This window comes from Nipponia nippon, unplaced genomic scaffold (assembly GCF_047370975.1).
Source record: "Nipponia nippon isolate SJK-2023a ecotype South Korea unplaced genomic scaffold, ASM4737097v1 scaffold_2, whole genome shotgun sequence".
Classification (NCBI taxonomy): domain Eukaryota; kingdom Metazoa; phylum Chordata; class Aves; order Pelecaniformes; family Threskiornithidae; genus Nipponia; species Nipponia nippon.
Window position 1 is genome coordinate 1 of NW_028262336.1, and position 15,582 is coordinate 15,582.

Genomic DNA, 15,582 nt, shown 5'->3' on the forward strand with positions numbered 1-15,582 from the left:
CTTTCAGGTAGTTGGAGAGAGCAATAAGGTCTCCCCTCAGCCTCCTCTTCTCCAGGCTAAACAACCCCACTTCCCTCAGCCGCTCCTCATAAGACGTGTGCTCCACACCCTTCGCCGGCTTCGTTGCCCTCCTCTGGACACGCTCCAGCACCTCCATGTCCTTCTTGTAGTGAGGGGCCCAAAACTGAACACAGGACTCGAGGTGCGGCCTCACCAGTGCCAACTACAGGGGCACTCTCACCTCCCTGGTCCTGCTGGCCACACTATTCTTGATCCAGGCCAGGATGCCATTGGCCCTCTTGGCCACCTGAGCACACTGCTGGCTCATGTTCAGGCGGCTGTCAACCAACACCCCCACGTCCTTTTCCGCCAGACAGCTCTCCAGCCACTCCTCCCCCAGCAACGGGGACAAGGGGTAATGGTTTTAGACTAAACGAGGGTAGATTTAGACTGGAGACAAGGAAGCCATTTTTTACAATGAGGGTGGTGAAACACTGGAACAGCTTGCCCAGAGAAGCGGGAGATGCCCCATCCCTGCAAACATTCAAGGTCAGGTTGGGCGGGGCTCTGACCAGCCTCATCTCATTAAAGATGTCCCTGCTCATTGCGGGGGGCGGGGGGCGGTTGGACTAGACAACCTTTAAAGGTCCCTTCCAACCCAAACGATTCTATGATTCTGTGAGTCACAGCACACGGAAACTCTGAAGAGGAAGACAGGGTGAGGGAATCACAGGTCAGGGGCCTGTGACTTTCAGCTGCTCCCGGGTGAGAACTCTGTCTCCAGGTGAAAACAGGCTGAAGGGAAGGATGCCAGGCTACAGCTCAGGGCTTCTTCTGGACAAGGGCAGATGCCGAGAAGGAATTCAGCAAGTGCTTCCAGAGCAATGGGACACAAAGCTACCGTCTGATCCTCTTCCTATATTGCGCCTATCCCAATGACTCAGGCACCTATCACTCTCCTAAGAAATACCTCAGCGACTAAGCATCTGAGAGAGCCGGGCACAAACCTCTCGGTAGGCAAATGGCACTTGTTCCTTCATGCCCTGCTCTCCTTCTCTCCCTCCCTTTCCTCCAGTGTCCGATTTCTTTTACATTTCTCCCCGTTTCACCTACTCGCTGCTTTTTCTATCCTTTTCTTTCACTCAAATTCTCTATTTCCCTTCTCTTCTCTAGGAGACAGCTACACAGCCCATTGGCAACTTTGGCAGCCAACTTTTTCATGGACTCTCTGTTCCAGTGCCAGCTGGGGTTAGGAGAAGTGAAAACCAGAACCCAGGAACACCTCTGTCCTTTTGACTCTTCCAGGAAAACGAAGCAAGCCCAGCACGACCAGTTACCTGAGCAAAAAAGTTGCTGCAAAATGTTCCGAGATCCTGCTAGTTGAGAGGTGCTGAAAAGAGTAAATGTCTTCCGCAGAGTGACATTCCCTGCCTCTGTCCTCCATACCATAGCCTAGGGAAGTACCCAGAGAAACGGTGCACAAAGAAGGGGTGCCTGAAAGCCTTTACTTTTTGATATTTTTTGTATGTCCAGTCCCAAAACAGAAGAAGTAGATGAGGAGAAGCAGCAGGTCACGCAGAACAAGAGTGTCTCAGTTGGCAGACATGGTTTCTTCAATCCAGGAGACATAATTGCAAACCTTAGTGTAAACCCCGGGATAGCCTTTCTGCGCACATCCAATACCCCAGGACACAATGCCCTGGAGCTCCCCGTTGCAGACTACTGGGCCGCCGGAATCTCCCTGCGCACATAAAGGATACGGATATTCAGCAAATGGTGTCCGCCTAGGTGATGAGCCAGAGATCCCAGAGATCCCAGAACATTCCAGGGAGCTCCACTGGGCTTTTTCTACACGGAAGTTCTACAAAGGTCATTTCTGATTACCGCTCTACACCTGATGCTACTGTGCCTTACTTTAGCTCCAAGGGCACCGCAGCTAAGGATGAGTAAGCTGCCTGGTTCTGAGGGACGCAGGCCTTGGCAGACGCTTAGGATAGGTGTGTCTTAACCATTATTCTGCCAAATATTGCCACGGAGCTAGGCGCATGTAAAATGCAGAGCAATTGTCAGGTGTGTTCATTTTCCAGGCTGCCTGGATCTTGGCATGCTGGCTATTTCATTCTCCGTCAGTCCAAAACTAACATTTGTGCCCGAAGCTCCGAAGTCACCGTCATTACTACTGACTCTCTGGTGCAGCACTCCTCCGTCTTAAATAGCCTAAGGCGCAGGAGGTGGCATAGTCTGCTTGTGGAGAGTTAGGGCAGAGGTCTTCGCTGCCTCAAAAAAGGGACAATGACTAACTGAGTGGAAAAAACCTAGCCTCGCTCAATAAGCAACTCTCCCCCTAAGCCTCCACTGTTGCTCAAGAAAAGAGCTTTCGGACGTGCCAGTGCAGTGAATACCGCAGATTCTCTACTATGATGGCCTCTTCTACTAGCAACAGGCAGGAGAGAAACATATGGGAAAGGAGAGGCAGATGTTTTACCTGGCAGGAGTCTTTCCCTCCCTCCATGAATCCTACACATATCATGTTCTTGGTAATTTGCCCAGGGTAGGCTTCGGTGCACTCGCTTGAGGTGAGTACAGGAGCCTTCAGGCACTGCAAGGTATCTGGATACGGATCTACAAGAAAAGAGGGAGAGATGGTTGAGGACACCTCTGAGTTCGTTCCAGAGCCCGGAGAAGATCTTTCCTAGCAGAAACGTAATCCCTGAACATCCTCTTTTAGCAGGCGTCATTTTTCCTCTGAACGGTAATTGCAGCATGGATTCCTTTTCTTTAGACGGAACAGATTCTACCCATGGGTCCCCCGTTCTACACTGCAGCCACGTTAATTCTTCTGATACCAATCATCAGTTGGCAAGTGTGGAGCTAAGAGCTACTCTGATAGCACGTATGCTGGAGGAAACCTGAGCCTCGGGAAAACCATCCTCTCCTCTGGTGCAGGTTTAGTTGTCCTCAGCGGACTAGACACCAGCCACCATCCACACCTCTGACCGTCGATGGAAGAGAATGGATCTCTTAGATCCACAGTCACAGATTTTGATCTTGTTCTCAGAGCACTGACAACTCCATTGACATTAGTTACATCGCTAGTGCTCGACAATGCTACCAGCTGGGGCACAGCTGGTAGCGCCAGGCCACAAAATTTATGGCAGCGTGAACATCCTGGCGAGCGGCACATGGATGACTGAAGTGATTCCACGTTCGTGAGACAGAACAAGAGGAAGCACCTTATAAAGGCTTGCCTTTGAAGCAGCGGAATGGTTACCGTCCGCCAGAGACCGGTCACTCCAAAAGGCCTGTCCCACAGCGCTTCTCTCTGCTTTACCCTGTACTGTTTGGAGTTAATTGTGAGGTCTCAGAGTGTCTCCCGGGCCCTCGTGATGCTGTACGTTCCCACAGAGTACTCACTGACGCTGCTGAGTGTGTTGCCCCAGCCAGAGATTAGGCATGTGGTGCCTGGGGTCACACAGCTGGTAGGCAGAGGAATTGTTTGGACAGCTCGGTTGAGCCGGGCTGGTTTGGCAAGCTTGATGAGCATGATGTCATTGTCCAGTGTTCTGGAGCTGTAGCCAGGGTGGCGGATGACTTCAGCTGAATTAATCAACTGCTGTGACGACTCTGTGAGTGCCAGGTTATGCTTCCCGAGCTGCACTTGGATGCGACTGGAAAAGAGAAGGAATGGCACAGACTTTACTGCTACCGAGAGGTTATGAGGAACCTCCCTGTCACTGTATGCACTCGCTTCAACATCGCTATGGTAGTAGCTGTTTCCATGCAGGTTGTCTTTCTTGCCCTGCAATAAGCCCCACGGATCTACACTGACATCTTACCCACTCCCAGTGCAGGTGGTGGTGAATTTCTGCAGGCTTATTTTCTTGAGCTGGGACAAGCTGAATGGATAACAGTGCTTTCTAGAAACAGTCTGGAGAAAGGCAAGCTGCAATCACCCTGACCTCGCTCCTCTCCCTGTTCTCCAGTGACTAAGTTGTAGCGAGATTAATGCAATTTATAAGAAATCACAGCCCATAACTCCTTGCTAGATTATCACGCTGTCCTTTCAGACACTGCTCTGCATTCGCAGAAGCATTGGCACAAGTGGAAAACCCCTTATGATGCCTCAGCCCAGCTTCCTGAACGAGCCACCCATTCCTTGCTTGTGTCCTGTCAGAACGGAGCCACTTACGGATTTGGATCCCACAGCTCAGAATCCCTGCTAGAAGCAAACTGGAAGAAAGAAGTAGGTTACGGAAGAACATATGTTTTCCACTCACGACTTGTAGCAGTGAGCAGCTGACAGGACCCACTGGCTGTTGATGAGGGAGCCTCCACAGAAGTGATACCCAGAATTCAGGGACACCTGATAGGGGACAGAGTTCGCTGCACAGGTGTAGCCTCCCACAATCTTGTCGTCGTCATCATCAGCGTTGAGGGGGAAGGCAACTGGGAGATAAGAAGTGGCATATGTCAACACGTGGCATAAGGAATCTTGTGCCCCTCTGACCGACGGAAGCATCTCACTTGTGGCTCTCCTTCTATAAAAACTCACGGTAGCACTCGCCCATAGTCCAAAAATGTACAGCAGCTTTGGGACTTCCTGGGCCAGAGGTGTTATCTTTAGACTTCACAGCCCTTAAGGCTTTTTTTGAAGCTATGGACACATGTCAGTGTTCCTGGCTCAAGAGCTGCTATGAAGGCATTTTGTGACACAAGCAATTATGACCAGGCAGCAGTCAAAAGAAGTTGCAGTGCTCTGCCTTAGAACTTTTGCTAGTTGAAACTGGACTTCACTTTCCCCCAACAGACTACCTTGCAAATTTGCTCAGAAAACGAGCTTCCTTATAAAGTACACAAATAGAAGGAAGAAATGTACTCACCAGCCACACCAACAAAGGTGAGAAACAGTATGTATTTCATGATCTTGACACAGCCTCAAGCCCAGGCTGGGGGACTGGAAGCGTGAGCTGCTAGAAATACATTTCTTGAAATGGCCTTATCTCTAGTCCAAGGTTTTCTCCAGACAAAAAGTACACAGTGGAAAATTTGAAGATCCAAAAGTGGGCTTTACCAGCCACTGGTAGAAAGCACAAATAATGTATCGGTTAATCATAAACCTTTCCTAAGACAGCGAGGTATTTTACATTATTTCAGAGGGCAGCCTTCCATTTAAAAATACATTTGGGCTTTGCAAGATGTGTAGGTGTTTGCCTGTCTCGGTCTTGTACGCAGCACCTGTTGAGAGCAACCCTCAAACCCCTTGGAGATTCCTCTGTGCTCATGGTGTCATTCTTAAAAGTGCATATTTTTACCGGAAGCTGACTATTGGAGGTAACGGACTGTAAGATGCTTCTTGCAGCAGACAAATTTCAGTGTAACATCGATGTTTATGGATGTAATGCGTACGAACAAAAATCCTGTGAACACAACTAATGAGATCTTCTCAAATCCTTCATCTGAAGGAGTGCTAACTTCTGTCATTATGCTGGGTTTGCTAGCGCTTAATGCGTTTGAGGAATAATCGTTTCCCAAGCAGCTTCCAACTTCATCATGTTAGCTCCTGCAAGACGTGGGATAACCTCAAGTGACTGTAAACAGAAGCCCTATGCTTTGAGATGCTGAAATGGCATGAGATATTATCAATGGACAAGCAATGGCAGCTTGCATTTCTAGGAATCCATGTTCCTAGTGCAAGTATTTCAGTCAGCTGTATCATCACTGGACTCAGATCAAGTAAATACATTTGTCCAGGCTGATGCAAGATCCTGGGAAAGGGAAACCTGGTGAGACCGTGGGCTGACGGAGATAAAGCTTCCCAGGAGCATAAAGCGGAGGAGTTTCTGCGGCTAGTCCTCGTACATCTCACAGAGCTCGCTGGGGGAGGGACCGCTGATTCTCTCTTCCCAAGTCTCTCCTGCCTGGGAGGAGCTGGTTGAAAGACATCCCGTCTGACCTAGGAACATCAAGTCCCCAGTTGCTAGAGGCCAGGGGAGGGTGTGCGGAAGGGTTTTGCATCTTCTGCTCTTTGCATCTGTAGTCGACGGTCAGAGACAGGCTCCCGGTTTACCATGTTCCAGTGCAGCGGTCTCCAGAGTGGGGTGCATGCAGCCCTGGGGGTGCGCAAGACGATGCACTGGGGTGTGGGAAGAAAACATTAGAACTTCAGTACTATACGTATATAATTATCAGTCACTAAATACACCTGGACTGGGGGTGCATCCTCAAAAATGTTTTACCAATAGGCGTGCGTGATGCAAACTGCTTGGAGGCCACTGTTCTAGTGGTTTCAACAAATCCCTTTCGTGTTCTTTCTTACATTCTGCTATAACGTCAGCCTCCAACTCGGCAGAGCCCTCATGTTCTCTCCGATTTCTTCACTACCAGGGCTTCCTTCCCCTCTTGCTCACCCCTGGCTTCCCCCCAGCAAATTAAAATTCTGCTGGCACTCCCAACTGCATTGGCCATTTTCCATTTCCCAGCCCACGCAAATGTGCGCCGTGCGCTTCCCACCATGACCCAGCTGTTGCTTCCTGTTCCAAAGGTGCCACGGAAGTGAGGGTGCCCGTGTGAAGGCTGCGCGCTTTTCGTTTGTGAAGTTCTTTGGCAGCTTCTGCTTTTCTGTTCTCTTTCTGACTCCGGGTGCTAAAGACAAAGCCTCCTGCTTCAGCGTAGCACAGAGAGAACTCCGGAGGATATTTCAGGAGCTGCTGTGAAGGCTTCTCAAGTTTCACACTCTTTTGGCTCTTGCTAATTCCCCTGTAGCTCATTGGCTGCTGCTACACTTCAAGAGAAGGGATTCAGACCTGGTGCCGTGACACTCAGTCCTCTTTCTCTCAGTTGCTTTTCCTGGGGATGCCGGTGATGACAAGATTGTGGGAGGCTGCAATTGCCTCGAGCATTCCGTTCCCTACCAGTGTCCTTGAATGCCGGGTATCACTTCTGTGGCGGTTCGTTCATCAACAGCCAGTGGGTCCTCTCAGCTGCTCACTGCTAGAAATCATACGTAGGGATTGGGTCGTGTATCTGGATTCCGGTCAAACCTTGCAAAGCCACCCGATTTGCAATATGGTGCTTAGCAAAAGAAGAGAATCCAAGGTGGCGATGCATGGTGTACCTGACACCAAAGGCAAAACACTGCCTTGTGTCTCACTGCGTTACATGATCTTTCCAATAGTCCTGCAGTCTTGGCATCCTTTTCTGTGCATCCTAACATGCCTTTCTGTGCATACTTGCACGCCCACGTGGCTTACCGTTACTATTCCCTTCTTTTTCATTCCTCCAGACTTTCTCCATGGATCTTCCTTGTCCTGAATTTCGGGCATACCTCTGCAGAGAGAGCACAGATCAAGGATCATGCTCCTCTGCAATAGGAAATGTAACCTTCTTTCCCTAAGCATTGCTCGAGGTGTCTGAGGTGATCCATCTATGCTCGCACCATTGCCACGGTTGCCAGCGGGGGATCCGTCGGACAGGACGCCAACTAGCAAGACTCTCCAGACTCTGTCTTTCATAAAATCGGGAAGCTCCTAGAGCTCTGTGACACATACACTTTTCATTAGGCCAACGCTCCCTGACTCTCTTCCGAGGGTCTGCCAGGCCCCGTGTGGCACCAAGCTGTTCTACCCATGGTTAACTGCTGCTCTTCCCTGCTGGTAATTTTGCAGCCATACGCAAGTATGGCAGGATGGGAGAGCGCAACATTACGTGAAGGAAGACAGTGAACTAGTCAGGCGTGCCGCGTTAATCATTCACCATCCTAGATACGATTCAAGAAGCCTTGATACCGGCGTTGTGTTGATCAAGCTGGCCACCACCATGGACTGCAGTGCTGACATTCAACCCACAGCTCTGCCCAGCTCCTGTGCCAAGGAGGGTCCCGAGTGCCTTTTTCAAGGTGAGGAAACACACTGAGCAGTGGCTGTGAGTATCAGTGCATGTTGCAGGTACCTGGTCACACTTCTCCGGCTTCAGCGCCACGTTCATGACTTCCGTGTACATTTCACTCCTGCTTTGCAGCCTTTCCATGTTCTGCCTGTGAGTTCCCCAAACTGCCCTGCCAGTGTGCCTCAGTCAACAATGCCCTTCGCATTTGCTCATGCACGTCAAGGGTTGCCCTGCTTTGCTGGATGGCTCTCGCATATAGGTCTACAGGTCTTTCTGTTCGCTGACAGTGCTGAGTCCCAAGAGGAAACCTAATTTTCCCTGCTGCCCCGGCAGCCAGTTTCCCTCAGGTTCTCCGGTGACTGAGAGCTCCAGTTCTGAGTAACCAAAAGTGCCAGGAGGCTCACCCAGGCCAGATCACTAGCAACGCGATGTGTGTAGGATTCCTGGATGGTGGGAAAGACTCCTGCCGGGTAAGCACTGATGTCTGCACAGAGCCCTGGGTCACACACCGCAGGGTGCCTCAGGCTGCACAGTGTAAGAAGTCAGAGCTTGGCAGAGTGTGCGTAGGCTTCCTCCTCTCCAGGTTTTCTGTTGTGACACAGTACCCTTCCAGCAGAGTTTTGATAGAGAGCGGACTTCAGCCAAACTAGCAGGTCCAGCCACATCTGCTGGGCACTGACTGCAGTAACAGTGAACTGTTGAGGGTAGGGGAGGTCAGCAAAGAAGGGGTGCTGTCTTTCTCTGCTCCCATGCCTCTGCCAGGGTGTTTCCCACGACCCAGAGAGGGATAGTCAGGGCTGCCAAAGTCCTGCAAGACAGTTTGGAGAGGTACCCAAGCTCATCCCTTCATTTGCTGGAGCATAGAGGGCGTCCTGGGAGGAGCTCAGTCCTTTCTGAGCAGGATGGGAAGGGTCAGGTCAGGGCTGACCTGTCAAAGACGTCTGTTAGAAGGTGGCTTTATCGGACAGTGCTGCTGTGTTGTTCTTGTGCAGGCTGAGATGGGAAGCGAGGGTGGGGCTTTAATCATGGGAACATTGGCCCTAATGGTCCCTAGTTCTGGAAGGGGCTTGCTTGGGAAGCCAAATACCTAGCTTTCCTAGGCAACATAAAGACTCCTCAGAGCACCTCGTTCCAGATGGCTCCTCTTGCGTTCAGGGACGAGGATCTCCCAGAAAGGATGCTCAGGTAGAGATCCCCTCTGCCTGCCTTCCCCTATAGCTGGTTCCTGTGTTGCTTGGATAAATCTTTAAATCTGATCCAGAGAGCAACTTACGGTGATGCACATTCCCTTCTCCAGCCTTTGAGTGAAATTTCCCTGCGTCCTGGAAATTCTCCAGTTGCCTTGGTAGATTTTTTTTTTCCTGCCCTCCTCTTTCTTCCTTGTCCAACACCCAGAACCCGGGCATCTAGAGAGGAGTGTGGCCAAGGGAGGCTGTGGCGCCTAAGATCCAGCATCCGGTTTTGGTGGAGAAGGGACTGGGAAACAAGGAGAGGGAGGGGGAGAGGGAAGGAGAGAGGGAGAGGCTTTGGGGTGGTTGAGGTGGGTCATTGTAGCCCAGAGGGTCCAAGAAGATCCAGGATCAACTCAGGAGACACCAGAGCTCAGTTATTCCGAGTGACGGAGCAAGGGGCAGCAGGCAAAACTCAGATGCCAGGGGACAAGGCTGAAAACACTACAAAGAGCCCGCTCCAAGACTGGGACCTGCCAAGGGTCCCTTCCCACCTGCACCTCTGACCGCCCAGCTCTTCCCCAGTTTCAGAAGTGGGGTCCCCCACTCACTCCAGGTGCGATGCAGCTGGCTGAAACCAAGCGCAGGGGCAGATGGTCGTCCATATTCACAGACATCTGGGCTTCTCCATAGCCGTTCTTGGTGAGAGAAAGACATGTTCTTGCTCTGCGGCCATGGGACAGAGGGAATGAAGAATCAGGGGGCTTTTATTAGACCACTCGGTTGGAAATGGCATAGTCCTGCCCATGGATCCCGTGTTTGCAGGTAATATATCCGCGGATCCCGTGATCCCGGGAGTCACGTGTGCCTGGGTCCCTTCTCCATGAGGCCCGTGGCTCAGGTCCTGTGTCCCTAGGGTCCCCAGACCTCAAGTAGCGTGCCTTTCAGGTTTCCAGTTCCCTAGTCGCATGCCTTCAGTCCCCCTCCACCAGAAGCTCAGCCTCTGCACAGAATAGCTTCTCCAGGGGATTTTTTCTTTTTTTTCCAGAGAGGTGTGGAGGAGTCAGCTGTATTCTCCCAGCATTTTCTGGAGCATTCCCATTTAAGCTTTGCACCAAGCAGGTTAGCGTTTTGGAGCTGACTTGATCCAGCTATTGTGCATTCTTCCGCCACTGCTTGGCCACCTCTGGGCTGCGTTCTGTGTGTGGGGACACTGGCTAATATTAACCCAAGCAGAAACTCCGTTTCAACTTACGCTATGCTGTAGAATCCACCAGACCCTCCGGCGTTGCCGTCAAAGCTACTGACAGTCAGCTGGGGAAAGAGTATAGGCTTAGAGAAGGACAACTAAAATCTGCAGAAAGAGAACTACAATCTGCAGCAGAGCTGCTGCAACCCCAGACAAGGCATGAAGCACGGTGCATGAGAGCATGAAGGGCTTCCTATTCCACGGGGCTGACTGCCCCATCCCAGAGCTGAACTGAAGTCCCACAGGCAGTGAGGCATGGGGCCAGGGCAAGTGTGAGAGCACTGACTCCGAGCCTGTGCCGTGCCCTAAGCCTCAAGTTCTGTCACTCCTCTTGAAGCTGGGCTAAGAACCGAGGTATGCAGGTCCCTAAACCCAGGGGGAGAGAGAACCCGGGCTTTCTGCCTCTCCCCTTGACAGCAGCAGCGAGTGATTTGAGCCAGCCAAAAACTGACCCTGCTGGTCGGACACTAAGAACTTTGGCTTCACTGTGATGCTTCATAATCTTTGATTCCCTTTGTGGTTCCCTGTTTCCTGGTGGAGGAATTAAGGGTCTTGCTTTTGTGAGAATCGTGCCTGTCTTATAAGTGGGGAGGGTGCTTTTCTCATATCCAAAGGTGTCCTCTGGGGTGGAGCCCCCTGCCACGGACATCACCCTGGTCCTGCATCTCTCATGCCAAGGACACTAGTGATTAACAGCCAGGAATGAAGTCTCTCCGCATGAAAGCCGACAACAGGACCCAGGCGCCTGACTTCTCAGTACCGCCTTCCCTTTCTCTGTCACCGTGGTTATCTGCTCCATGCCCTGAGCCAGAAGGAATCCAGATGCTGGAGTTGCTGTTCCTTTTATGCCCAGCCCCATACTTGTTTCCCGACGGAGGGGCGATACCCGTGATTTGAGGCGGAGTGCAGACAACTCTCCCATTTAATGTACCGGGCGGTTTATTTGTCCCATAACTAAACCCCAGGAAAGCGAATGCATGGTTGGACCGGTGCAGTTAAGAGTTTGGCCACGAGGTAGCACCGGTAACTGCTGCAAGAGCAGGACTCTCTGCCGCCCTGTGTGCCTGTCACTCCCCTCACGTCCCCGACCCGCACCCAGCTCCTCCCAGGTGTGCGGAGGGGCTTCCAGCCCCGGCTCAGCAGGCATCCGGCACCTCACTGAGATGCTCCAAAAGCTGAGTCCCAGGCACAACGCCCGCCCCACCCCCGCCCCGCCAAACCGTTGTCCCTGGTCACCCATTAACCCCTAGGTTCCCAAAACCCTCTGCCGCCCTCGCCTGACATAAGCTCCCCCAGCCAAGAGGGGGATCTATGCTCACCTGCCACCTCAACCCCATTGGTTAGTTAAAAAACAGCCCCCGACCCTTTCCCCAAAAGTGACTGTGGGAGGCTTTTCCTTCAGCTGGCTGCAAACCCCCTCCTCCTCAGGGAACCCGACATCCAGGCATGCCCTGCGCTAATTCCCCAAACCCACTGCCCTCCAAGGAAAAGCAGGTGGGTGTCTGGGCCGCTTCCCCTGGCTCTAATCTGCAGACACGCCTGCCTTCCCAGGAGTAGGCTGAGAAAGACAGCGTCGAGGCAGTCCTTCCCACTCCCAGATCCACAAAATCCTCAGAGAAAAGAAGAAAAATAACCACTTCACTGCAGCATGAGGTAAATAAGCTTGGCGGGCACTGGAGGCCAGGCCTCTCAGGCTCAATGGAAAGGAGGGGTGGATGCAACACATCTGAGGAGTCTTCATGTGCACGGCTGAAACAGCCATGGCTCCAACAGGGATGCATCCCTTTTATGTCACAGCCTCCCCATTTCTCATCCCCAAAAGACAAACTCAGGCCTCCGCCTCCTCCATGTGTAGCTCTCCACTCCCTTCAGCGTGGAGCCATGGGGCTCTGAGTTTGCGCAGAACCACAGATGGGAAACCAAGGCCCGTTGGTGAGCACAGAGACCAGAGCAACTCGGGAGGGGGGGGGGTGGTGTGGTTGGGGGGGGAGGATGAGGAGGGCTGATGTGCAATTTCTACATTTGAATTTGTTGGGAACCTTGTGGGAGTCACAAGCTTGCAAGCCACAACGCCAGCTATCTGGGACACGGGCTTATCAAGATCACAAACCTCCAGGAGGAGGCAACCCAGGAATTCCCTGGAGTCACTCGTGTTGGCTGTCTCTCCACCTGCCCTGTATTGGCAGGCAGTGGGGTCTGTGGCTTAAAGGGGTGAGGGAGGCAAGAGGAGCTACATTGTGAGTTGTCCCTGCCCACAGCAGCAGACATCCCAGGTGAGCCATGGGATGGCCCTGGTGACCAGGACGAGAAAGTCCCCGAGAGGTTTCAGAAGGGATTGTTGGGAAGCTCTGCTGTTTCCTAGCATCTGGCCTGGCCCACCCACTGCATCCCCTGCTGCTTGTCGCAAGACAAGAGGGCTGCCCTGACTTGCCTACTCTGCTTTAGCTCCAGTGGTGCTGAAGAGCAAAAGAGAGTGGAAGTCCCCAGGGGAAGCTGATGCTCGGCTATATTTTCACAGTCCACCAAGGTGAGCAGCTGAGATATCCTTCATGGAGTGTGAGGCATAGGCGCGGTCACGGGTGCTTCAGCTCATGCTGGAGCTGTGGGGAGAGGGAGATGCTGTCTGGCACGCAAGACAACTGTGCAACACCACAGTCTCCACCTGTTGATCCAGCGTCTCCTGCTTAGCACCTGCGTACAGTTTTCCCCATGCCTTTCACTGGAAAGGGGTCACGGGTAGAGCAGGAGTCAATGAAATTGCACTGTACAGCTGCTTTCAAGACCCTAGTGGTCTCAGCGGCTGCATCCCAGCGGCACCCCCCACACCCCTCCGGAGGACAAGCTCAATCCTGCCAGAAAAGGAAACCGCTTTGGGCAGGTTGATTCACAGGGCAGAGGGGGCGATGACACAGATGCTCTCAGTCCCTGAGCGCTCCTTGAATTTGCCAGACAAAGTGTGCTCCTGAAGCAGAGCTGCCAGAAGCCCTTGCCCCAGAGGCAGCACCAGGCTGAGACACCCAAGGCTCCCCCCAGCTAGGCCCCAGGTCCCAGGGACGAACCATCTCTGGAGGAACGTGGGCTACTGCCTGTCAGCAAGGAAGGCGGAGGGAGAGGCCACCCTGGCTCCAATCCTCAGCACCCCTTCTCCCTCGGGCCCCCCCCTTTGGGCCACATGCGGTTCTTTCTTCCTTCCTTCCCACGCCAGCACATTGACTGTCCCTGGGCTCTTCCCAGGCATTTACCTTCCTCTCCTACCCCTCTCACCAGCTCTGCCGGGCCAGGGCTGGAGGGAGCCCTGCGCACACACACTCACACACACACACACACACACTCACACACACACACACACACACACAGATGCATGCATGTGCACATGCACACACGTGTGCGCACACGCACCACACACACACACACACACTGACCCCTCACGTAGCTCCCATCCCCATCACAGTGATCACTGCACCAGCCTGTGGCACCTCCAGTACTCAAGCATGTGTGTGACCAGCTTGGCTGGAGTGGGCAAAGGCTCAGGACGTGGAGCAGCTCCTGTCCCTGCAGTCCCTCTCTGGAGGAGAGAGAGCTGGGGAAAGCAGCCAGTGAAGGGAGTCCTGGCCTGCTTTTTTCCTACCCGTCCTGGTCCCAGGATGAGAGGGGTTATGGGTAGGGAGAGTGTCTGGCAGCTGAGACCCCCATCGCACTCTTTCCTTTGTGATGTTCAGCAACATTCCCAGCTCTGCTGCAGAGAGTAAGAGAGACTAACTGCCGTGGGATTCACAGTTCCCTGCAGGAGAGAAGCTGGAAGCTGCAGGCACTGTTTTGCTCTTCAGAGAAAGGGATGGGGCAAGTGCTTCACTGCAAAGCCCGTGAGAGTCCTCAGCAGGCAGAACGCTTGCGCTGGTATGGTGTCTTTCCTGGTCCTGCCTCTCACTGACCTTAACTGCTGTGCTCACAGTACTGCAGAGAGAAAGAGAGCCCTCACCCAGCCAGGGGAGAAAAAGAAAAAAAAAAAAAAAAAAAGAACCAGCCATGGCCGCGGGAGCAAAGGAAAATACATGGGGAAATGGAAGGGACCTATCTGTGTCCTTCATACCTCATTCCTCCAGCTCTCAAGGACTTCAGAAGGAGAAGGGCAACTCTCAGCATTCCTCTGCCTTGTGCACACTCAGACTCCCATGCAACCTCAGCATAGTTCTGTCCATGCAACCTCCTTCTCCCCTCCGCACTGCCCCCCCACACACACACCTCTGCAGGGCTTATACTTTCATGTGCTTGTGTGCGTCATTCCCCGGTGTTCTCAGCCAGGCAATCCTTTCTCACATTTCACGTCCTGCCCAACCCCAATGTGTCTCATCCTCACTCAGTGCTTCCTCTTCACATACCTCTGGGCAGCTACGACAGGCAGGTCCCTGAAAGGACAGGGGCTTTTCCCCCATGGTTCCCTGCTGGTTCTTTGTGGCCATGCTGGCTCCTATGGGTAAGTGAACTCAACTCGCCCCTGAGCACCTACAGCGATTCCACTGCTGCTGTCCCAGCCGCGTACCCCATTGCTGGCAGCGCTCTCTTCCCCAAAGCTTCCTGTGCTGAGGATGGGCAATCAATGAGGTGGGCAGGAATCCCTGAAGCTCCACCAATGGCTGTCTGGTTTTTCTCCTGTGCACAACTCCCAAATGCTTCCTTTGGTGGACACAAACTGCCCAGGAATGTTTCTTGTCTATGGGAGAGAGAGTGGAAACGCACCTGATGATCTGAAGCGCTGTCCCACCCCTCCTGCTGCTCCCTAGCCTGTCCTGTTCCTTCTCACCCTCTTCGCTACCAACTCACAGTGCCTAGTTCACCTTTTCCCATTTTTTCCTCCTCCTCAACCTTCCTCCTTTTCCCTTCCAGCGTTGGCTCTCGACCAGTCCCCAGACACAGTCATACAACAAGGCCAGTCTGTGAATCTGAGCTGCTCCAAGAAGAAATCCTCCAACACAGCTATGTACTGGTACAAGCTGCCTTTGGGGAAGGACTCCAGACTGAGCCCAGTGGCTTTTGCATTTGAAGGTGGTAAAGCAAATGTTGAGGAGGATTTCCGAAGCCATTTCAAGAGCAGCGAGATACAAGGAGACGGGATGACCCTCTTGATAGAGCATGCCTTTCTCAATGACTCCGGCATGTATTACTGTGCTGAGAGTGAAACACAGTGGCTAGGCTGCTGAGGGAGCTGAGCGCAAACCTCCCCCTGCACAGAAGGGGCCTGCTTTCCTCCTTGCCGGTGCTGTGCAAGGCAGGATGACCCCT

General features: G+C 52.7%; 1 protein-coding gene and 1 pseudogene across 2 annotated transcripts; one reads left to right on the top strand and one right to left on the bottom strand.

The window, feature by feature from the left end:
- Positions 1–1,413: 1,413 nt before the first annotated feature.
- LOC148055586 (trypsin I-P1-like) lies at positions 1,414–5,190 on the bottom strand. Of its 2 annotated transcripts, XM_087756786.1 has the most exons (5): positions 4,881–5,190; positions 4,278–4,446; positions 3,415–3,668; positions 2,486–2,622; positions 1,417–1,741 (listed from the first exon to the last, which is right to left on the bottom strand). In XM_087756786.1, exons 1-5 carry the CDS (start codon positions 4,918–4,920, stop codon positions 1,592–1,594), a joined length of 750 nt encoding a protein of 249 aa, XP_087612912.1. In that variant the 5' UTR covers positions 4,921–5,190; the 3' UTR covers positions 1,417–1,591. The 2 variants fall into 2 exon arrangements, with proteins under 2 accessions (XP_087612911.1, XP_087612912.1); XM_087756785.1 differs by lacking the exon at positions 4,881–5,190 and having other exon boundaries at positions 1,414–1,741; positions 4,278–4,752.
- A 5-nt stretch (positions 5,191–5,195) lies between these two features.
- Positions 5,196–10,737, top strand: LOC104020975 (trypsin II-P29-like; annotated as a pseudogene).
- The last annotated feature ends 4,845 nt before the right edge of the window (positions 10,738–15,582 follow it).